Raw genomic sequence first — 17,527 nt, forward strand, 5'->3', positions numbered from 1 at the left:
TCTCTTCCTCCTTTGGCTCCGTGGTCCGGGAGACACCCTCCCGGCTGGAGGTCTGCTCTAAACACAGGCCAGGGAGGCAAGTGGGGTCAGGCCATGATGACTGGGGCTGTGGGAGCCAGGAGCCTCCTAGTGTGGCCTTAAGCATGTGAGATTCCCAGGAAAAACCAGGAGACTTTGGTTATATACCCTTTGGATTTGAAGGACAGATCATAACTCTCCAAGGATGCAAGAAGGATCAAATAAGAGAAAGCTTAGCCACACAGCACAATTCTATGTGTCCCCCTAGCCCCACCCCGCAGTGGGCAGAATACTCTCACCACCACTTCTCTCCCCCAGGGCATTCCCCGGCTCCTGCCCCAGGGACCTTGGCTCTAGAAGCTCCCAAGAAGAGCTTCTCCTGTGTTCTAGTGCCTACTGGCTATGCTGGCCAGCCTGTCTCCACAGGAAACCCCTTCCCAGAAAGCCCAGAGGTGTGGGCCCAGGGTTTTAGTTGGTATCTGCTAGTACAAGGTCTGTGCCGAGTCTCTCTGACTTGAACTTGGCCATTCCTGGACTGTGGTAGAGAGGGCAAGTGCCCTGGGCTCTACCCTGAGTAGCTGAGCAACTGGGCAAGTTCCTAATCCTCTTTGGGTTTTCATTTCTTATCAGTAAAACTGGCCTAAAATTTCCATTGCTGCAAGTGTTCTGGGGTGACTCAGCCCTGCAAGATGAGTGGGAAAGAGCCCTGGACTTGAAACAGGGACTACAAGACCTCGCTCCCAGTCACAGACCGGCCCTGCTGCTTTCTTTGTGTCACTCTTCTCCACTGTACGGTGGGGGTGGAGGGGACTGACGAGATGGCTGCTGAGGTTTAGGTGCCCTCTGACCAGTTCTGACCTAATCCCTGCTGCTTTTCTGCCTCTGGGTGGGATCCTCCCTGGGAGGGGAAAGTATGTCACTAGCATAGATGGAGCAGGGTATCCTTCTTTGGTCCGCTGGTCCTCCTGAGATGGAGCCGAGAAGGACAGCATCTCCCCTACAGGTTAGTGGGTGCCCCAGGCCTGGCCTGTGAGGCAGTCAGGCTGGGTGGTCTGCTCAGACTCAGTGCCCAGGAGGGAATGGTCACATGGCCAGACTCTCCCACCAAACTGGGTGCATGGGCCAGAGGCTGCCCTCCACCAACGCACCATCAAGAACCTTCCTGGGCTTCAGTGGGTTCATCTCTCAGTCATGCCAAGGAGAAACTAACAGACATGGAGGTAGAAGCCTTGGGTTAGAACCTCCTGTTTACAACTTACTGGTTGGGTGACTTTAGTCATGGCTTTTAACCTGCATGGATACAGCTGGTATTAAACAAGATAACATTCATTTATGAGTTGGATTAGAAGATGCCTGGCACCTAGTAGGTGTTTAGCAAATGCTGCTCAAGTCTTCACCTGGATCAGAACCTCCTGTTTACAACTTACTGGTTGGGTGACTTTAGTCGTGGCTTTTAACCTGCATGGATACAGCTGGTATTAAATGAGATAACATTCATTTATGAGTTGGATTAGAAGATGCCTGGCACCTAGCAGGTGTTTAGCAAATGCTGTTCAAGTCTTCACCTGGGTGTAGGTGCATAAGGTGTACAGATGTACAAAGGCATTGACGATCCCCCGTACCCAGCCCTGCTTGGTGTGGCAAAGGTGGGGAGGGGGGAGGAGGGGAAGAGGTTTGGGAGCAGTCCTGGCTGATCATTTCAGGCTACAGATTGCCCCATCTGCTCACTCAGTGTTGTGTGCGTACTTCCATCTTCCATGTGCTGGGAGGCATAGAGGTTGGGAAGAACTGGGGGTCCTGGGGGGCTCGGTGTCTGGAGATGGTGGATAAGAGAGGGGAGAGAGGGACAACAAGGTGTGTGACTTGAGGATGTCAGGGTTCATGCTGGGGGTGTCTCACACTCCCCATCTGTAAATGCTAGTCAGACGACGCCCTTCTCTGCAAAGGGCTGTGTGGGAGTGGGTACCCTGTACGCTTGAAGGAGGCAGCTCATCTCACCGCTTCCCTAGTTGCCATGCTCCTGTTTTTTATATTGCATGTAAGAATGGAATTCATGCCATCAATTTCACAGATCAGGAAACCAAGACAGGAAACCAGGAAGAGAAAAGGCCTGCAGGTGAACTGTAGCCCACACAGCCTGGAACTCAAGGACTGGGCGTCTCCAGACACTAGGATCTGGCCCTGTCCCATCTACTCCCTGACCTCAGAGGGAAATCCCAGAGTTTTTATCCAATATGTTCACGTGGGTCTCCTCTCTGGAGAGGCTGCCAGGTCAGTCTGACTTTGTCAGCATCCATAGCCTGTTCTGGTATCAAGCTGCATCCCCTGGACCTTTGGTTCATCCAGAACAGCAGAGATGAAGCCTGCTTATCCCTCAGTGCTAGGCACTGGGCAGGCCTGGCTCCACTAGAATCCATCATTGAACTTGATGCCCAAGTTCCTGTTTAATTTAGAATGTCCAAGGGTAAAACCAAGGCCAGGGTATTTTTTTTTCTTTCTTTTTTTGGCTGCTCAGCATGTGGGATCTTAGTTCCCTGTCTGGGGATGGAACCCACTCTCCCTGCATTGGAAGAATGGGATCTTAACCACTGGACAACCAGGGAAGTCCCCCACAGGTATTTTTCTTAAAAAGCTCTCCAGGTGATTCCATTGTGCAGCCAGGCTTGAGAACCACAAGGTGGGAGAATAATGGTATGACCTGTGGGAAGACCATGGGCTGAGTGCCTCAATATTGCTTCTCCATTATTTTTCCCATCCTGCGACATGGTATTGGAATATCATGCCTCTTTCTCCTCAGTGTTCTATTCTAAAACAGAACGTGTATTCCCTTCATCTTTTCTGTTCTGCACTATTGAGCTGATCTTTTAATAGCAGTCTTGGTTTCTTTCCTTTTTATTATTTCATTCATTCATGTATTTGTCCAACATTGAATGAATGCCTGCTACAACATGCAATGTGCCAGCGGCTGGGGACATAGCAAAGGACAAAGAGGTCAGGTCTCATGAAGTGAAGTGTGCATTCTACTGGGATTTATCCTCTTGTTCTTTTTCTTTTTATTAATAAGGCTGTGATACTTGAAAATCATATTTTTTTTCCTAGACCTCCATTGCTGGTCCCTTCTTCACTTTGTCTCTTACTGATTCACTTCTTAACTGAAATCTTATCTTTAGTACATTGATTGTAAGAAAATCCTCTGCCCCAGGCAAGCTAAATCTGTCAGTCACTCAAACTGGACAGTGTTTTACTGGTATGTGTGTTCATATAGGCTTGTGTTTTTTATCCACAGGAACACATGTGTGGGTAACATTCAGGTCTGGAGATGCCTAATCTAAGCCTCCTTTTACTTCTGTGACCAGGAAGGGCTAGGAGAACATAGGTTTGGTTAGGCCAGTTGTCTCTTTGCCCTTGGAGAATATCCAACCAATGAATGAAGATTTGATGAGGGCCTTGTACGTGCAAGACATTGAGCTAGGTGTTCTACAGGGAGGGGTTCCAGGAATGCTAAGATGGCAGGAAGAGAAAGCCCCAACGTCTCCCTCAGGAAACCCACCAGGATCATGGGACTATTTCCATGCAGGACTGAGTGACACAAGGCTGTCATGGTGAAGGCCAGTAGGTGCTTCAGAAAAGCCAAAACATGGGGCAGACACTTCTCAGGACCTGACTGTCATCTGTGCAGATTATTCTGAAACTGACACTCCTGGTTCCACCCCTCCCACAGTTCTGGTGTGTACCCTTCCTCTTCCAGCTGTGGACCTTCTTTAGAACAGGCCCCAATGGCTACTTGTCCTAAATAACAGGCACACACTTCTACCTCATTGCCAGAGTGCACCTAGGAGCCAAAGACTAGATTTTCCTTTGTTGAAAGAAGAGAATAATTTTATTTACTCCTTGCTCACAACCATCTAAAAGCTTGGTTTGTAATTTCTTCCCAAGGCCCAGATCTAATCACAAGTATGGTGGGCTTCCCAGGTGGTGCTATTGGTGAAAACCCACCTGCCAATATAGGAGAGGTAACAGACATGGGTTCGATCCCAGGGTCGGGAAGATCCTCTGGAGAAGAAAATGGCAACCCAGTACAGGATTCTTGCCTGGAGAATCCCACAGTCAGAGGAGCCTGATGGGCTACAGTCCATGGAGTCCCAGAGTTGCACATGACTGAACAACTTACTCACTTTCCATTATGGCTTCTAGCTCCTGGCGCATGGGAATTTGGGGTAGCTGTATCCTTCCCCAGAGGGAAAAACAAATCAGCTTTCTTTTTAGTGAAGTCTAGGGATTTCTTTGTGGATCTGATCAACTACTCTCTGAGGTAGTGGGTTTTTTTTTCTTTCTTTTTCACTGTGATCCATGTTTAGAAATACATATTGTAATATTGTATCACCAGGTTTAGTTGAAATTAAAGTTTCTTAGAACATTACTTATCCTTACTACATACAATGCACTCCATTACATTATATCCTTTTCAGTTTTTTTTTAATGGGATTATCATCCACCAAATAAAATTCGTGGGATTATAATAGATTGTAACCTTTCAGTTTGAAAATACTCTTCTAAGGCCAGTGCCCCTTTAATCCACACAGGCCCTGTGGCCGAGGCTTGGTCTAGCGCCCCCTTGTGGATTCTTGGACAACAGCAAAGTGAAAGTGAAAGTGAAAGTTGCTCAGTCTTGCCGGACTCTTTTCAGGCCCCATGGACTATACAGTCCATGGAATTCTCCAGGCCAGAATACTGGAGTGGGTATCCTTTCTCTTCTCCAAGGGATCTTCCCAACCTAGGGATCAAACCCAGGTCTCCCACCTTACAGGCGGATTCTTTACCAACTGAGCCACAAGGGAAGCCCTTGGCTTTTTCAGCCCCAAGAACTAACAGCAAGCACATAGCTTTTTCAGTCACCAAAATGCCTTCTGACCAAGGCATGGACTGCCATCCCTGAAAGATTTGAATTCCTAGGGCTGTGCCTTTCCCTAAAGGAACATCTGCTGAATGTTGCTAAAATCTGATATGGAGCACCTTCCAATCTCTAGATGTCTACATGTCCTCATACGATATTTTAGTAGCAAAAATCAGAGAACAAGTTTATAAACTTTGGGAGTTTGGCAAGTCCTTTTTCTCTTGTTTTCACAACTGCTAACAGATCACAAAGGTCAATGGTGCTAATTAGACTAAGACGTGTGAAGAGCACCCCACAGAGGGGGACAAGTGTGCCCAAGAAATGCTATTCCCCCACTGCCACACAGGTGGTGAGAATTCTTGATGCACTGAGGACTCAAAGATTTTTTTTATCTAAGAGGTAATTCAGTATACAAAAATGCTTCACAAGGGTTCAAGATGATTTTTAAATCACTTCTCCATTTTTCTAAATGGGAAAGGGGTGAGAGATTGGTACATATGTCACTCCAGTTGGGCCATAATGGTCATGTAGAGAAGCAGTAAGAGATGGAAGGGGATACATGGACTCTGGGCTATTTCTGTCCATTTCTCATTGTGCTTGCCATCCCACCTGCAACTGACCTAAGCATGAGTGGGGACCTATGAACACTCATGCAGTCCAAGCAGGTTCAGGGGTGTTCCTCAAAGCTGCTAGTGGCCTGGAGCTGACTCCTGGACTCCAAACATCATCTTAGAATGGGAGCTTTGGGTCTCTCATTAAGCTTATGGGCAGATTGGTGAAGATAACAAGTGTCACGGACTTCCCCAGGCAGTCCAGTGGTTAAGACTCCATGCTTCCACTGCAGAGAGCATGGGTTTGATCCCTGGTCTGAGAACTTAGATGCCCCATGCTGGGCAATGAGGCCAAAAACTAAAAACAAGTTAAGAATAAAACAGAGAACAAGGGTCAGATGCTCAGAAGTATCTATGCTCAAATGACCCCTGCAGACTCATTTTGGGTTTACTACTTCTTCCTTCTCTGCCTGTGTGCCACCCTCTGCCAGGCTCCAGGACCAGTGGACCGCCAGCTGGTCAAGTTGAATCAGTGCCTCCGCACCCCTGGTGTGACCTGAGACCTTCGTGTCGCCCTGAGGCTGAGCCTTTGGTATGGCTAAACCTGTGGTCACCCACAAGCCACATTATTCTGAGTAGGTGAGAAAGGAAGACATCTTAATATCTGGAAGTCAGAAACAAAGGGGCCACCCACTTGGTCTTCACTTTATACTTAAGACAACTCAACTATGATTTTATGCAATTGAGAAAAATGTCAGCAGATCAAGACTTGAGCTGGATGATAGAAACCAGCTCCAGTCTCCTGGTTAGATCTCAGGAGCCAGGCTCTCGGCTTTGGTGCTGTTAGGGTGGCTGTAATGCAAGGATGATTTAAATACATCTGTTTTATTAACCATGGGCCATCATTCCTTGATACTTGTGGAAAAAATTTCAGCTTCACACTCAAGGCTATTTTGTCACCCACGCTTTAAATTCCAGCTCCATCTGCTCAACCTAGACCCAGGGCAGTATTCTGGCTTCATTTGCCCAAAGGAAGCTTCTGGTTCTATCCAATGAGCTCCATGGCTCATCTCTTGATTTACATCTGTCAATTCAACATGCAGCCAGTAAGTGTATGGCATGCACCTCAGCCCCACACTCCCGACCACCCATGGCTCTGGGGGTGGGGGTTCTGAGAAAGCCTCTCTGCACCGACCAAACCAGGGAGCCCGTTGGCACTCCTGAGACTCTGTGGGAACACATTGCACACTCAAAGACCTCATGTTTGGAGGTGGCCGTTTGGTTTACAAATGTTACAAGGTACTTTCAATCCTCTCATGGCTTTCCATAATTTACAGCAGAAAAACTGGGACTAACCTAAGGGATGACCCCAAGCTCTGACCCAGGATTCTAGCCCAACACCTTCCATTTCCAGTGCCTGGACACTAGCAATTTCTGGACCCTCACCATCCTGGAAGGCCACTCGAAGGGGGCTGTGTGGTCCTGGTCTTCTGGTGCCTTTGCCTAGAATGTGCCACCCATCTTTTACCCATCTACCTTGAGAAGTCTTCTGCCTAAATGTTAATATTTATCATTTATAGCTGGCCACGGCCCCTCTCAAAGGTGAAGACAATAAAATTTATGACCGGCGCTCTATCAGACAACAGAGGAGCATAAAAGCCGCAGGAAGAGTGAGAGCCCATTAGTCTGCAGACATCTGGAAGGTTCCGGCATGGGGCTGCTGCCCTGCGCGTTCCTCCTGGGGCTGCTACTGCTTCTGGGGCAAGGTAAGTCCACTTTTTCTCATTGGGCAACCAATGTCTCGGCCCTGCAGGTGTCCCATGTTGCTTCTGCTCGGAGCTTGGGAGAGGAGCAGGCAGGTTGCAAGGCAGAGGTTTGAGTGCCTCCAGCTGTGGGGAAGAGGCGGGTCTTGAAACAGGCGAGAAGGTGCAGGCGGGCTGCAGCCCTGTGGTGGGGAAGCAAGCAGTGGGGGAGTGGGGGTAGGGCCCCTGCTGCTCCTTCTCTGTGCTGTGTGGTCTTGGGCAGGTTCTACCTCTCTGGACCTTGATTCTTAACATGGAGATATTGATACCTCTGCTACCACTAATGGTAAGCCCATTTATATGATCGCATGGGCTTTGCTTGGTTTTTGTTTTTGTTTTTGTTTTTGTTTTGCTGAAAGGGGAGAGGGAGGCAGATTTGAGGATGATAAATCCTAAGGGATGGCCCCACGCTTTTTAGGGATACTGGCCCTGATTGAAACAAGAGGTCACCCAGCCAGGGCTCTGGACTCCTCAGAACTAATAGTTAGAAGACTGGGCCTCTGCCCCTCTTCTCCCCGCCCCTGGCTCTTCCTTTCTCCCTTTGTCCAGAAAGGCAAAATCTCTTAAATCTGAAGTAGGCCTTAAAGATGACTTTTTTACTCTCTCCAAATAAGAGGCCTGGGCCCAGAGTGGGAAAGCCCTGGAGCCCCCTGACGGAGAGAGGAGGTGGGGATAGAGGCCAGGGCCCGCTGGCGTCCAAGCCCTGCTTCTACTAATTACCTAGGACATGTCACCGCTTTCTCAGAGTCTCTGGGGTGGGAGGTAGGTATGGTGGTGGAAGATGGTGCCTGCTTAGCTCCCTGTATGGGAAGACTGCATTTTCCTGACTACTCCTGAGGCCTAGGAATCTTTACTGACCATTTGAATTCCTCTTTTGTGAAGTGCCTATTCTTGTGTGTTTCCCATCTTTTCCCCAAAGGTTTGTCCTTTTTCCTACTTTATTTTGTTTTAGTTTTTAATATGCACTGTGCACTTGCTGTTCATTTGGTATAACCAAAAATACCTTTTGCTCTGGGCACTTGTTTTTCCAGTCTCTTTGTAGAGACTTTAAGAGAGCAAAATTCTAAATTTAGGGGGAAGTAAATTCACCAGGAAACCCCAGAGGGAGACCACCCAAATGAGAACAATTGGAGGCATTTATTCTGAGGTTCTTCCCAGGTGGCACAGTGGTAAAAAATTCGCCTGCCAATGCAGGAGACGCCGAGAGATGCGGGTTCCATCCCTGGGTTGGGAAGATCCCCTGGCGAAGGAAATGGCAGCCCACTCCAGTATTCCTACCTGTAAAATCCCCTGGACAGAGAAGCCTGGCAGGATAAAGTCCATGGGGTCACAAAGAGTCTGAGCACATCAGTGTGTTACTCCAAAGTTGCTATGGCCAGGAGGCAGCTGCTATCATTTGCGTTGGGCAGAGATGCCTTCAAGGCAGGCAGAGGAGTGGGAAAGCTTGATGACCAAAAAGGAGAAGGTTTCAGGGGTGCTCTGATTGGTGGCAGTTGCCAGAGGGAAAATAGCTGCAGGTGGCTAACTGGAAGGCAGGCCCTAGGAAACATACTCAGCTTCTCTGGTTCATCCTGTGTTGGAGGCAGGGACAAAAGTAGGGGTAACATAGACAGGGACCAGGTCCTGACTGTTCTAGGCTGATTGCTACGGGAGTGGTGGGGGGCTTCCTTGGCTGTCTACTGCCGATGTGTGGGTCAAAGTTGTATTGTCATCTATGGTCTGGCCATTGTCTGTTTGTATATTACCTGTCCATTTCTAAAGTTTTTTAATCTTTTCTGGTTTGTGCTTTTTGTGTTGTCTTTAAGAACTTCTCTCTGGTCTCTGGGTTAAGAAGATATTATCCTATATTTCCTTCTAAAAATTTTATAAATTTGCTTTTTTCCATGGATCATTTCAAAGACATCTGGGATTGATTTTTGTGACTAATGTAAGAGGAGAACCATCTCCCCCCTCCCCGCCCCGCCTTTTTTTTAAATGGCACAGACGTGTCCGACTCTGACTCTTTTTAACCCTGTGGTCTCTACAGTTCATGGAATTCTCCAGGCCAGAATACTGGAGTGGGTAGCCATTCCCTTCTCCAGGGGATCTTCCTGGCCCAGGAATTGAACCGGAGTCTCCTACATTGCAGGTGGATTCTTTACCAGCTCAGCTACCAGGGAAGCCCTAGTGGGTTTTTTTCCTTTCACACAATATCTGATTGTCTCAGCACCATTGAACAGTTGGCTGCATCCTCACCTCTGTTCACATATAAAGGATTCACAAGTGCCTGCATCTGTTTGAAATCTGTTTTGCTTTATTGGCTGCTTTGTCTATTTTTGTGCCAGGAGCACATTATCTTAATTCTATAGGTTTATAGTAAGCTTTATTATTGGGAAAAACAAGTCTATTTTTTCTTCTTCTTTAGAAGCGACTGGGCTTTGAACTTTCATATAAATTTTACTATTTGTCAATTTCTACCCCCAAAAAAACCTGTCAGACTTTTGATAGAAATTGCTTTTAATTCTATAAATCAAGTTTAGGGGAAAATAAATATCTTTACAATATTGAGTCTTCTTTAATGTCACTCAATGCTTCATAGTTTTCTTTGAGGTCTTGCATATGTCTTATTCAATTTTTTTCTTAGTTATGTGATTTTTTTTTTGGTATATGATAAATGGAATGTTGAATTATCATTTTGAAAATGTTATCAACATATAGAAATAAATTTTCATTTTGTACCCAATTAAACTCTTGGGCTTCCCTGGTAGTTCAGACAGTAAAGAGTCTGCCTGCATTGTGGGTTTGATCCCTGGGTTGGGAAGATCCCCTGGAGAAGGAAATGGCAACCCACTCCAGTATCCTTGCCTGGAAAATTCCATGGACGAGAAGCCTGGCGGGCTATAATCCATGGAGTCGCAAAGAATCAGACACAACTGAGCGACTTTACATGTACAAACTTAAAAATTTTAGTAAGTTATCTGGTATATTCTTTTGAATTTTCTGTACATGCAATCCTGCTAATGAGGACAGTTCGGTTGCTCTTTTTTCAACCTGTGTACCTTTTCTTTCTTTAGCCTTACTGTGCTGGCTGGTGCCTCCAACTACAATTTTTTCATAGCAGTGATGGTTGGGCTTTTCTGTAGGTATTCTTTACGAGACTAAGAAAGTTCTATTTTATTCCTAATTCGCTAAGAGGTTTTAAAAAAAATCATGTGTGGGTGTTGAATTTTATCTTATGCGTTTTTTGCACTTATTGAGATGATTGTATGATTTACTCTAATATGGTGAATAAGTTAATTGCCTTTGTATTATTTTGTTCATTTTTTCAGTCATTGCTTGTTGGATTTACCAAAGACCACACACTGCATTTATTTTCCTGCCTCTTTAATCCCTTTTAATCTAGAATAGTTCTTTAGCCTTTTTTCCTGCTTTCTTTTCTATTTTATATTTTTGTGTTATTGAAAAATTGAGGCTTGCTTTTTTTGTGCACTGCAGTTTGAATTTTTCCAAATTGTTTCTTTACTGCTACAGTCAGACTAAACTCTTCAGGTAGAAATACAGCATAGACTGCGTTTTGTCCTTGATGTGTAATATTTAGGGATACATGTGATATTAACAAATATTTTCATTGATGTTAAATTTGACAATTTGGTTAAGGTGGTATCTGCCAGATTTCTCCCTTGTAAAGGTACCTCCCCATGTGATTTATAATTTGTAGGGAGATACCAAGTGACTGTTCTTATAACTAATGGTTTTAGCATCCATTGATAATTTTTGCCTGAATTATTATCATGATGAGTGTAAGATGGTGACTTTAAAATGTCTATCTGTTTCCTCTTCTATTGTTAGTTGGCATTCCTCTTTAACAAAATTCTCTTCTAAAAATACCCCATTCTTTTTAGATTTATCTTTCGTAAAAGATAAAATGGACTTATGGATTCTTTTTTTAATCAGTATGTTATAATCCAGCCTTGTGCTTATTCATTTTGATGCTCAAGTTTTTGGCCTGTGAGAGCCTCTCCAAGCTGACTTCTGTTTCCTTATCAATTTTTAAGCACTTTTAACTTGATGGAACAAGTTATTCAGACTAATCTATTTCCCCTATTTCAGCCTTGCAGTTAGCAATGCCTTTAAGATGCTAATTGATAGGGGGTTTTATTTAGAGCCAGGTGCTAGTGGTATTCATTGCTGCTGGAGCATCATTATGTCTAAGTTTTCTCAGCGGCAGAGCCAAGAAACATAGTTTTCTTTTTAAAAAGATGTGTTTATACAGATATCTCCACTTTTAGTTAGGTTAGGGTTTTATCTCCTTGTCCTGTTCCAGATTTGTATTTTCCTTATCCTGCAGTGCAAACCAGCTTTACAAAAACTCAATACATTTATTCATTTGTTAAATCCTACAGTACATACAATATTAAAATTACCACAATACTACACCACAAACAAATGAAGTTCAAAATCTTTGTTTTTTTTTGTCCTTAGACTGTCCTGTTCCACTCAGGGTATGTAATCAAAATATTTTGATCAAAATCACTTGTATTAACTCTTTTCTTCTCTCTGTGTGGTTATCTATTTGACATATAATTTTGTTTCTGTTTGTATTCAATTACAGGGTTTCTCCTGTTCTTGTTGATTTTACTTTTTTTTTCCAAGTTGTTTTTTTTTTTTTTTTTGATGAGGACTATTTTTAAAATCTTGAATTTGTTACAATATTTATTCTGTTTTATGTTTTGTTTTGCTTTTTTTTGGCCATGAGGCATATGGGATCTTAGCCTCCCGATCAGGGATTGAACACATACCCCCTGCACTGGAAGGCAAAATCTTAACCACTGGACCACCAGGGAAGCCCCTCACTTTATTTTTTGAATATATAAAACATTAACATGGTTCAAGAGTCAAAGCTATGTGAAAAGATATACTCAAAATTTCCATTCCTATCCCTAGTCTTTCCATCCCATTTCTACCTGTCCCTATAGGTAGCAGATTTAATTATTGTCATACCCTTTCTATGTTTCTATCCTTCTATGTATATGCTTTGCAAACATACATTATTTTTCTTCTTGCACAAAGATAAACTATTATAAATTTCTTTTTCATCCTGGGTTGTTTGTTTGTTGTTTTTTTTTTTTCATTTAACAGCATATCCTGAAATTACATTATATCTGTTCAGACATCTTTTTAACTTTTTTCCCAGCTGTAGGATATTCCATTATGTACCACGTGTATTCAGTCTCCCAACATGGGCGTTGGGTTGTTTCCAATATTCTGCTATTTTAGGTAATGCTGTCATGAACAATCATGTACATCTGTCTTTTTTTGTTTTTGGAGGTATAGCTTAAATTTAGGGTAAATTCCTAAAACTGGGATTTCTGGGTCAAAGGATAAGTACACAAATGGTTAGATATTACCAAAATTTCCCCCGGTCATAGGGACTGTACCATTTTACATTCCCACTGGCTATATATATATATAAAAATATGAAAATGCCCACTTCTCCATAGCTTGACAATAGAGTATATTGTCAGGCCTTAGAATTCTTGAAATGTCACAGATGAGAAGTAATATTTCAGTTAAATTCTCTGATTGCAAAGGAAGATGTCTTTAAAAAAAAATCATATATTTTCAGGTGCCAAAAAGCAATGAAAGGGTAAGTTCCAAAAGTATCAACACTTTTCAAGTCTCATGCTTGCATCATGTTTGATAATGTCCCATTGACCAAAGCAATTCATACAGCCAACCCCGGGTTTAAGGGGTAGAGAACTTAACCTCTCCTCTTACTGGAAGGAACAGCAACGTGATGTTGCCAAGTGACATACATTCAAGGATAGGAAGAATTTGTGATTGTTTTGCAGTCTACTTTACCTACTTCCTTGCTCTTGTTTTCTAGGATTTTCATAGCTATTTTTGCATGTTTATTTTTCTATATGAGTCTTAGAATCAATTCACCTAGCTTTAGAAAAAAGAAAGGTATTGCTGTTTTATTGAAATTGACTTAAATTTGTAAATAGAGGAAAATAGGCTTATTCAGAAGTGTTTTATCTTATGTTATTATAAATGTCTTCCATTATATTTGCTAACTGAGCCAGGCCATATACTGGTGTATATGAAGGTTTTTAATTTTTATGTTAATTTTATACTTTATATCTTGCTAAATCATTTTATTGTTTGAAATAGTTTTAACACTGATTCTCTAGAGTTTTCAAGGTTACTCTCACACTATCAACAAATAGCTTTCCTTTTTCTGACTTTACTTTTCTGATTGCATTGTCTGCTGCTCCAATACAGTGCTAAATAACAAGGGAGATAGTGGGAATTCTCACTTTGTTCCTGACTTTAGTAGAAAACAAATTTTCCTTGTTCAGTTGGGCTTTGGGAATTACACATACATATGGGCTTTGGGAATTACACATACATATACATAAATTATGTTTTGTGTGTTCACATTAAGGAAGTATCCACAAATTTCTGTTTTCTTGAGTGTGTTTATATTTATCAGAAATGAATGTTAAAGCTGTTGAAGGTCTTTTCAGCAGCTATGGAAACATCTTTTTCCTTTCAGATTTTTGAAAATTGGTTCCATTTTTCAAATTTAGTTTACATTTAGTTCTCTATCAAATTTGCAATGTCACTTTTAAAAATAATTTTGTATTCCTATAAATATCCTCAAATTTGTCTTTTATTTTTAAAAACAGCAGTTCTATAATTTTTGTCTATAATTTCAGTCTACAAAGTTTTTGATCTATTTTCTGCTTTGTTTTTTCTGCTAATACTTGTTCCTGGATATGTTGTTTGGTTACTTTTGAGTGTGTGATGCTTTAACTCCTTGAAAAACTAAGATTTGTTGAGGCCTGGGATGATGATGCCTGTCTTCAGAGACTATGAACATTATCTGTCAGGCACCTGGGGCACTACCATTATACCCTTCAAAATAAATTCATGGTGTGAGGTTAAGTAGAACAGCCAAGCCCCATGCTAAGCACCGTACATATATAACAACTTCCCTTTAAGAGGGGTGTACTATTCTCTTCGTTTTATAGATGAGAAAACTGAGACTCAGAAGTTAAATAACTTGCCCAAGTTCATCCAGCTAATAAGGACCGAAGCCAGAATTCAGTTCTGAGTCTGAGTCCACAGAAAAGGCCTTTCACCATCTTGCTGTGTCACAATAGAGCCCAACGGAGGGAAGAAGCAAACCAGAGCTTTTGTTCAAGCTTTAAAATGGACTCAACAAAACCCATATGAAAACAGATTCCTGTTCTGAAAGTTTCAATTTAGAAAAGTTTTGATTTAGAAAACTGAAACATCCTTATCTCAAAACTGCAATTTGCTAACGCAAGTTGGCAAGGAAGCCCTATGCCTAATAAAATACAATTTTCTCTAGAATTTCACTTTCCTGGCAGGGGTCAGAAGTTCTCCAGGAGACTGTCATACTAGTAAATGAAGGCTCTTGGCTTGGTAGCACACCCACGCCAGGCCTGTCACTGCAAAGCCAAAGATGGGAACTGGGCGAAGTCATTGTGAGAGGAAAGGAATGCCTCTTTTAGTATTAGAACAAATAAAGTTAGTCAATGTTTGTTTTACAAGGGCCTGCAGTCCTTCCTGCAGGTTACCAGCACAGTCTTCTAGAAATAGGCTCTTTCCAATGAACAGAAAGCAACCTTGGAGGACTTCTGGTTGGCCCAGATCCTTCCCGTTATTGATGGGGTGGGGTGGGGGGCAGGGGGACTTTCTCAGGTCACCCGTCTAGTTGGTGCGGAGCCATCCCTGGAGCTCTGGTGTCAAACTGTCTCTTCTACATCAGATGCCTGAATCCCTATTCCCCACCCCCACTTCAACTCTCTTGCCTCTGAATTCCTGCCCTGAGTAGTAGGCACAGGTATGGGATTTTCTCTGGGGGCTCAGGAGTCCTACTTTTCTGGAATGTCATCTGCACCTTGTAGATATTGAAGACTTTATTGTCACTCATCATTTTCATCTAGTTGCATTTTTGCTACTGTCAGTTAACTGTCTAAGCACCCTTCAAGAACCCAAGTAGGGCTGAACCTGGTTGGGAAATAAAAAACCAAATGTAAGGAAGCCTCTGGGGAGAGAACTGATCTGCATAAAATCACTGGAGAAGAATTAAGCTCCAAAATAGGTGCAAGTAGATGTAATAAAAGCAACAGGATTCAGAGAACTGAGAGATGAATGTGGGCTGGAGAAGTTTAATGTGGGAGTTGAAACTCAATTAAGTGCTGGGGCTGAGTGGGATTAACGTAAAGGCAGAGGAACAGAGAGGGCATCCAAGTGGGGGAAACAGCATACCCAAAGGCAGGGTCAGGGCTCAACGTGATGGGTTTGAGGAGCAGGGAGCTGGCCCGCCGACTGCAGTACAGGATTGGTGTCAGGGGAGGTGACGAGTTAGGTAAAGTGCGATTTTGAAATCCTTCAATTCAGTTCAGTCACTCAGTCTTGTCTGACTCTTTGCGACCCCATGGACTGCAGCACGCCAGGACTCCCTGCCCATCACCAACTCCCAGAGTTTATTCAAACTCATGTCCATCAAGTTGGTGATGTCATCCAACCACCTCATCCTCTGTTGTACCCTTCTTCTCCCACCTTCAATCTTTCCCAGCATCAGGGTCTTTTCAAATGAAATTTCAAATTTGAAATCCTTAGATGAGAACAATAGAGTATCAGAGTGTCTTAAGACTTAGAGACTTCTAAAATGATTTAATCCAAACCTGTTATTTTACATTTTAAAAAACTAAACCCTATATGTAAAATAGATAAATAACAAGGTCCTATGGTATACCATGAAGTAAAAATGTTAGTCACTCAGTAGTGTCTGACTCTTTGCAACCCCATGGACTGTAGCCATGGGCTCCTCTGTCCATGGAATTCTCCAAGCAAGAATACTGCCATTTCCTCCTCCAGGGGATATTCCCAACCTGGGGATCAAACCCAGGTCTCCTGAATTGTAGGCAGATTCTTTACCGTCTGAGCTGCCAGGGAAGCTTAGCAAACTATATTAAAATCATGTAATAAACCATGATGTGAAAGAATAGGAAAAAGTGTATATGTATATATCTATTTATATAACTGAATCACTTAGCTGTACACCAGAAGCTAACATAACACTGTAAATCAACTATAGTTCAATTAAAATTTAAAAACCCAAAAAACTAAGCCTTAGAGAGGTTAAGTGACTGGCTCAAGGTCATGTAATAAGCCTAAGGTTTGGATTTGCTGTATTGGGAAGTGAGAACTATTCAGTGTTCTTCAGCAGGGGAGTGGCCTAATGGAAGTGGTATTTTGGGCAGGATGAGTCTGCTGGCTTCAGACATAAAAGGTCATGAGCTGAAAGAGGCGACAGACTAGTGAGTCAGTGGGCTTGGCTCCTAGAAAGATGCCCCGCAGGGTGTTTGCTGGGCTCTGGGAAGGCCTGCTTTCCTCCTGGCTTAGGCAGCCATTTCCTCTTTACACTCCTGCGTCTCAGGGAGAAGCAGTGGTCCTCAGGCAATGCTCCCTTCTTCACACAAGCAGGTAGTTTTTCAGGGAACTCCAAGCCCTTCATAGATCCATGAGCTTGAGAATAAAGCAGCTTTCCAAATGGGAAAATTGCCTTGGGATTCCATGATTAGTGTTCAAGCAATTCACAAATGCTTTGACAATTTCTCCCTAAAGGCCTAAGGGTGGTGTGAGAAAGGCAAGAATTTTTCATCCCATTTTCCTGGTGGGAAACAGAGAACTGGGTTCGTGAAGGCCCAGGAGTCAGTGGGGATAGGTCCGAGGGGTCCCGAGTTTCCATCTGGGTCTTCAAGTCTAGACACTTCGATTCCAGGAATAGCCTCTTCGTGATGCCTTAGAGCATTTTTCCGGGATGAGTTAAATCACTAAGGTAAACTGCAGATGGTGATTGCAGCCATGAAATTAAAAGACGCTTACTCCTTGGAAGGAAAGTTATGACCAACCTAGACAGCATATTAAAAAGCAGAGACGTTACTTTGTCAACAAAGGTCTGTCTAGTCAAGGCTATGGTTTTTGCAGTAGTCATGTATGGATGTGAGAGTTGGACTGTAAAGAAAGCTGAGCACAGAAGAATTGACACCTTTGAACTGTGGTGTTGGAGAAGACTCTTGGGAGTCCCTTGGACTGCAAGGAGATCCGACCAGTCCATCCTAAAGGAGATCAGTCCTGGGTGTTCATTGGAAGGACTGATGCCAAAGCTGAAACTCCAATACTTTGGCCACCTGATGTGAAGAGCTGACTCATTTGAAAAGCCCCTGATGCTGGGAAAGATT

At 43.3% G+C, this 17,527-nt stretch overlaps 1 protein-coding gene across 3 annotated transcripts in view; it reads left to right on the forward strand.

Annotated features, from left to right (window-relative positions):
• The window catches only part of PLB1 (phospholipase B1), a 130,055-nt gene that overhangs the window by 3,746 nt on the left and 108,782 nt on the right, over positions 1 to 17,527 (forward strand). For 2 of the 3 annotated variants that reach the window (XM_043917590.1, XM_043917588.1), the window contains exons 2-3: positions 5,955 to 6,102; positions 7,044 to 7,229. In XM_043917590.1, coding sequence (XP_043773525.1) covers positions 7,175 to 7,229 — 55 coding nt within the window. In that variant the 5' untranslated portion in view covers positions 5,955 to 6,102; positions 7,044 to 7,174. The remainder of the gene's footprint in view (positions 1 to 5,954; positions 6,103 to 7,043; positions 7,230 to 17,527) is intronic. The other variant, XM_043917589.1, reaches the window with a different exon arrangement.

The sequence above is a fragment of the Cervus elaphus genome, chromosome 11 (assembly GCF_910594005.1).
Source record: "Cervus elaphus chromosome 11, mCerEla1.1, whole genome shotgun sequence".
NCBI classification, from domain to species: Eukaryota; Metazoa; Chordata; class Mammalia; order Artiodactyla; family Cervidae; genus Cervus; species Cervus elaphus.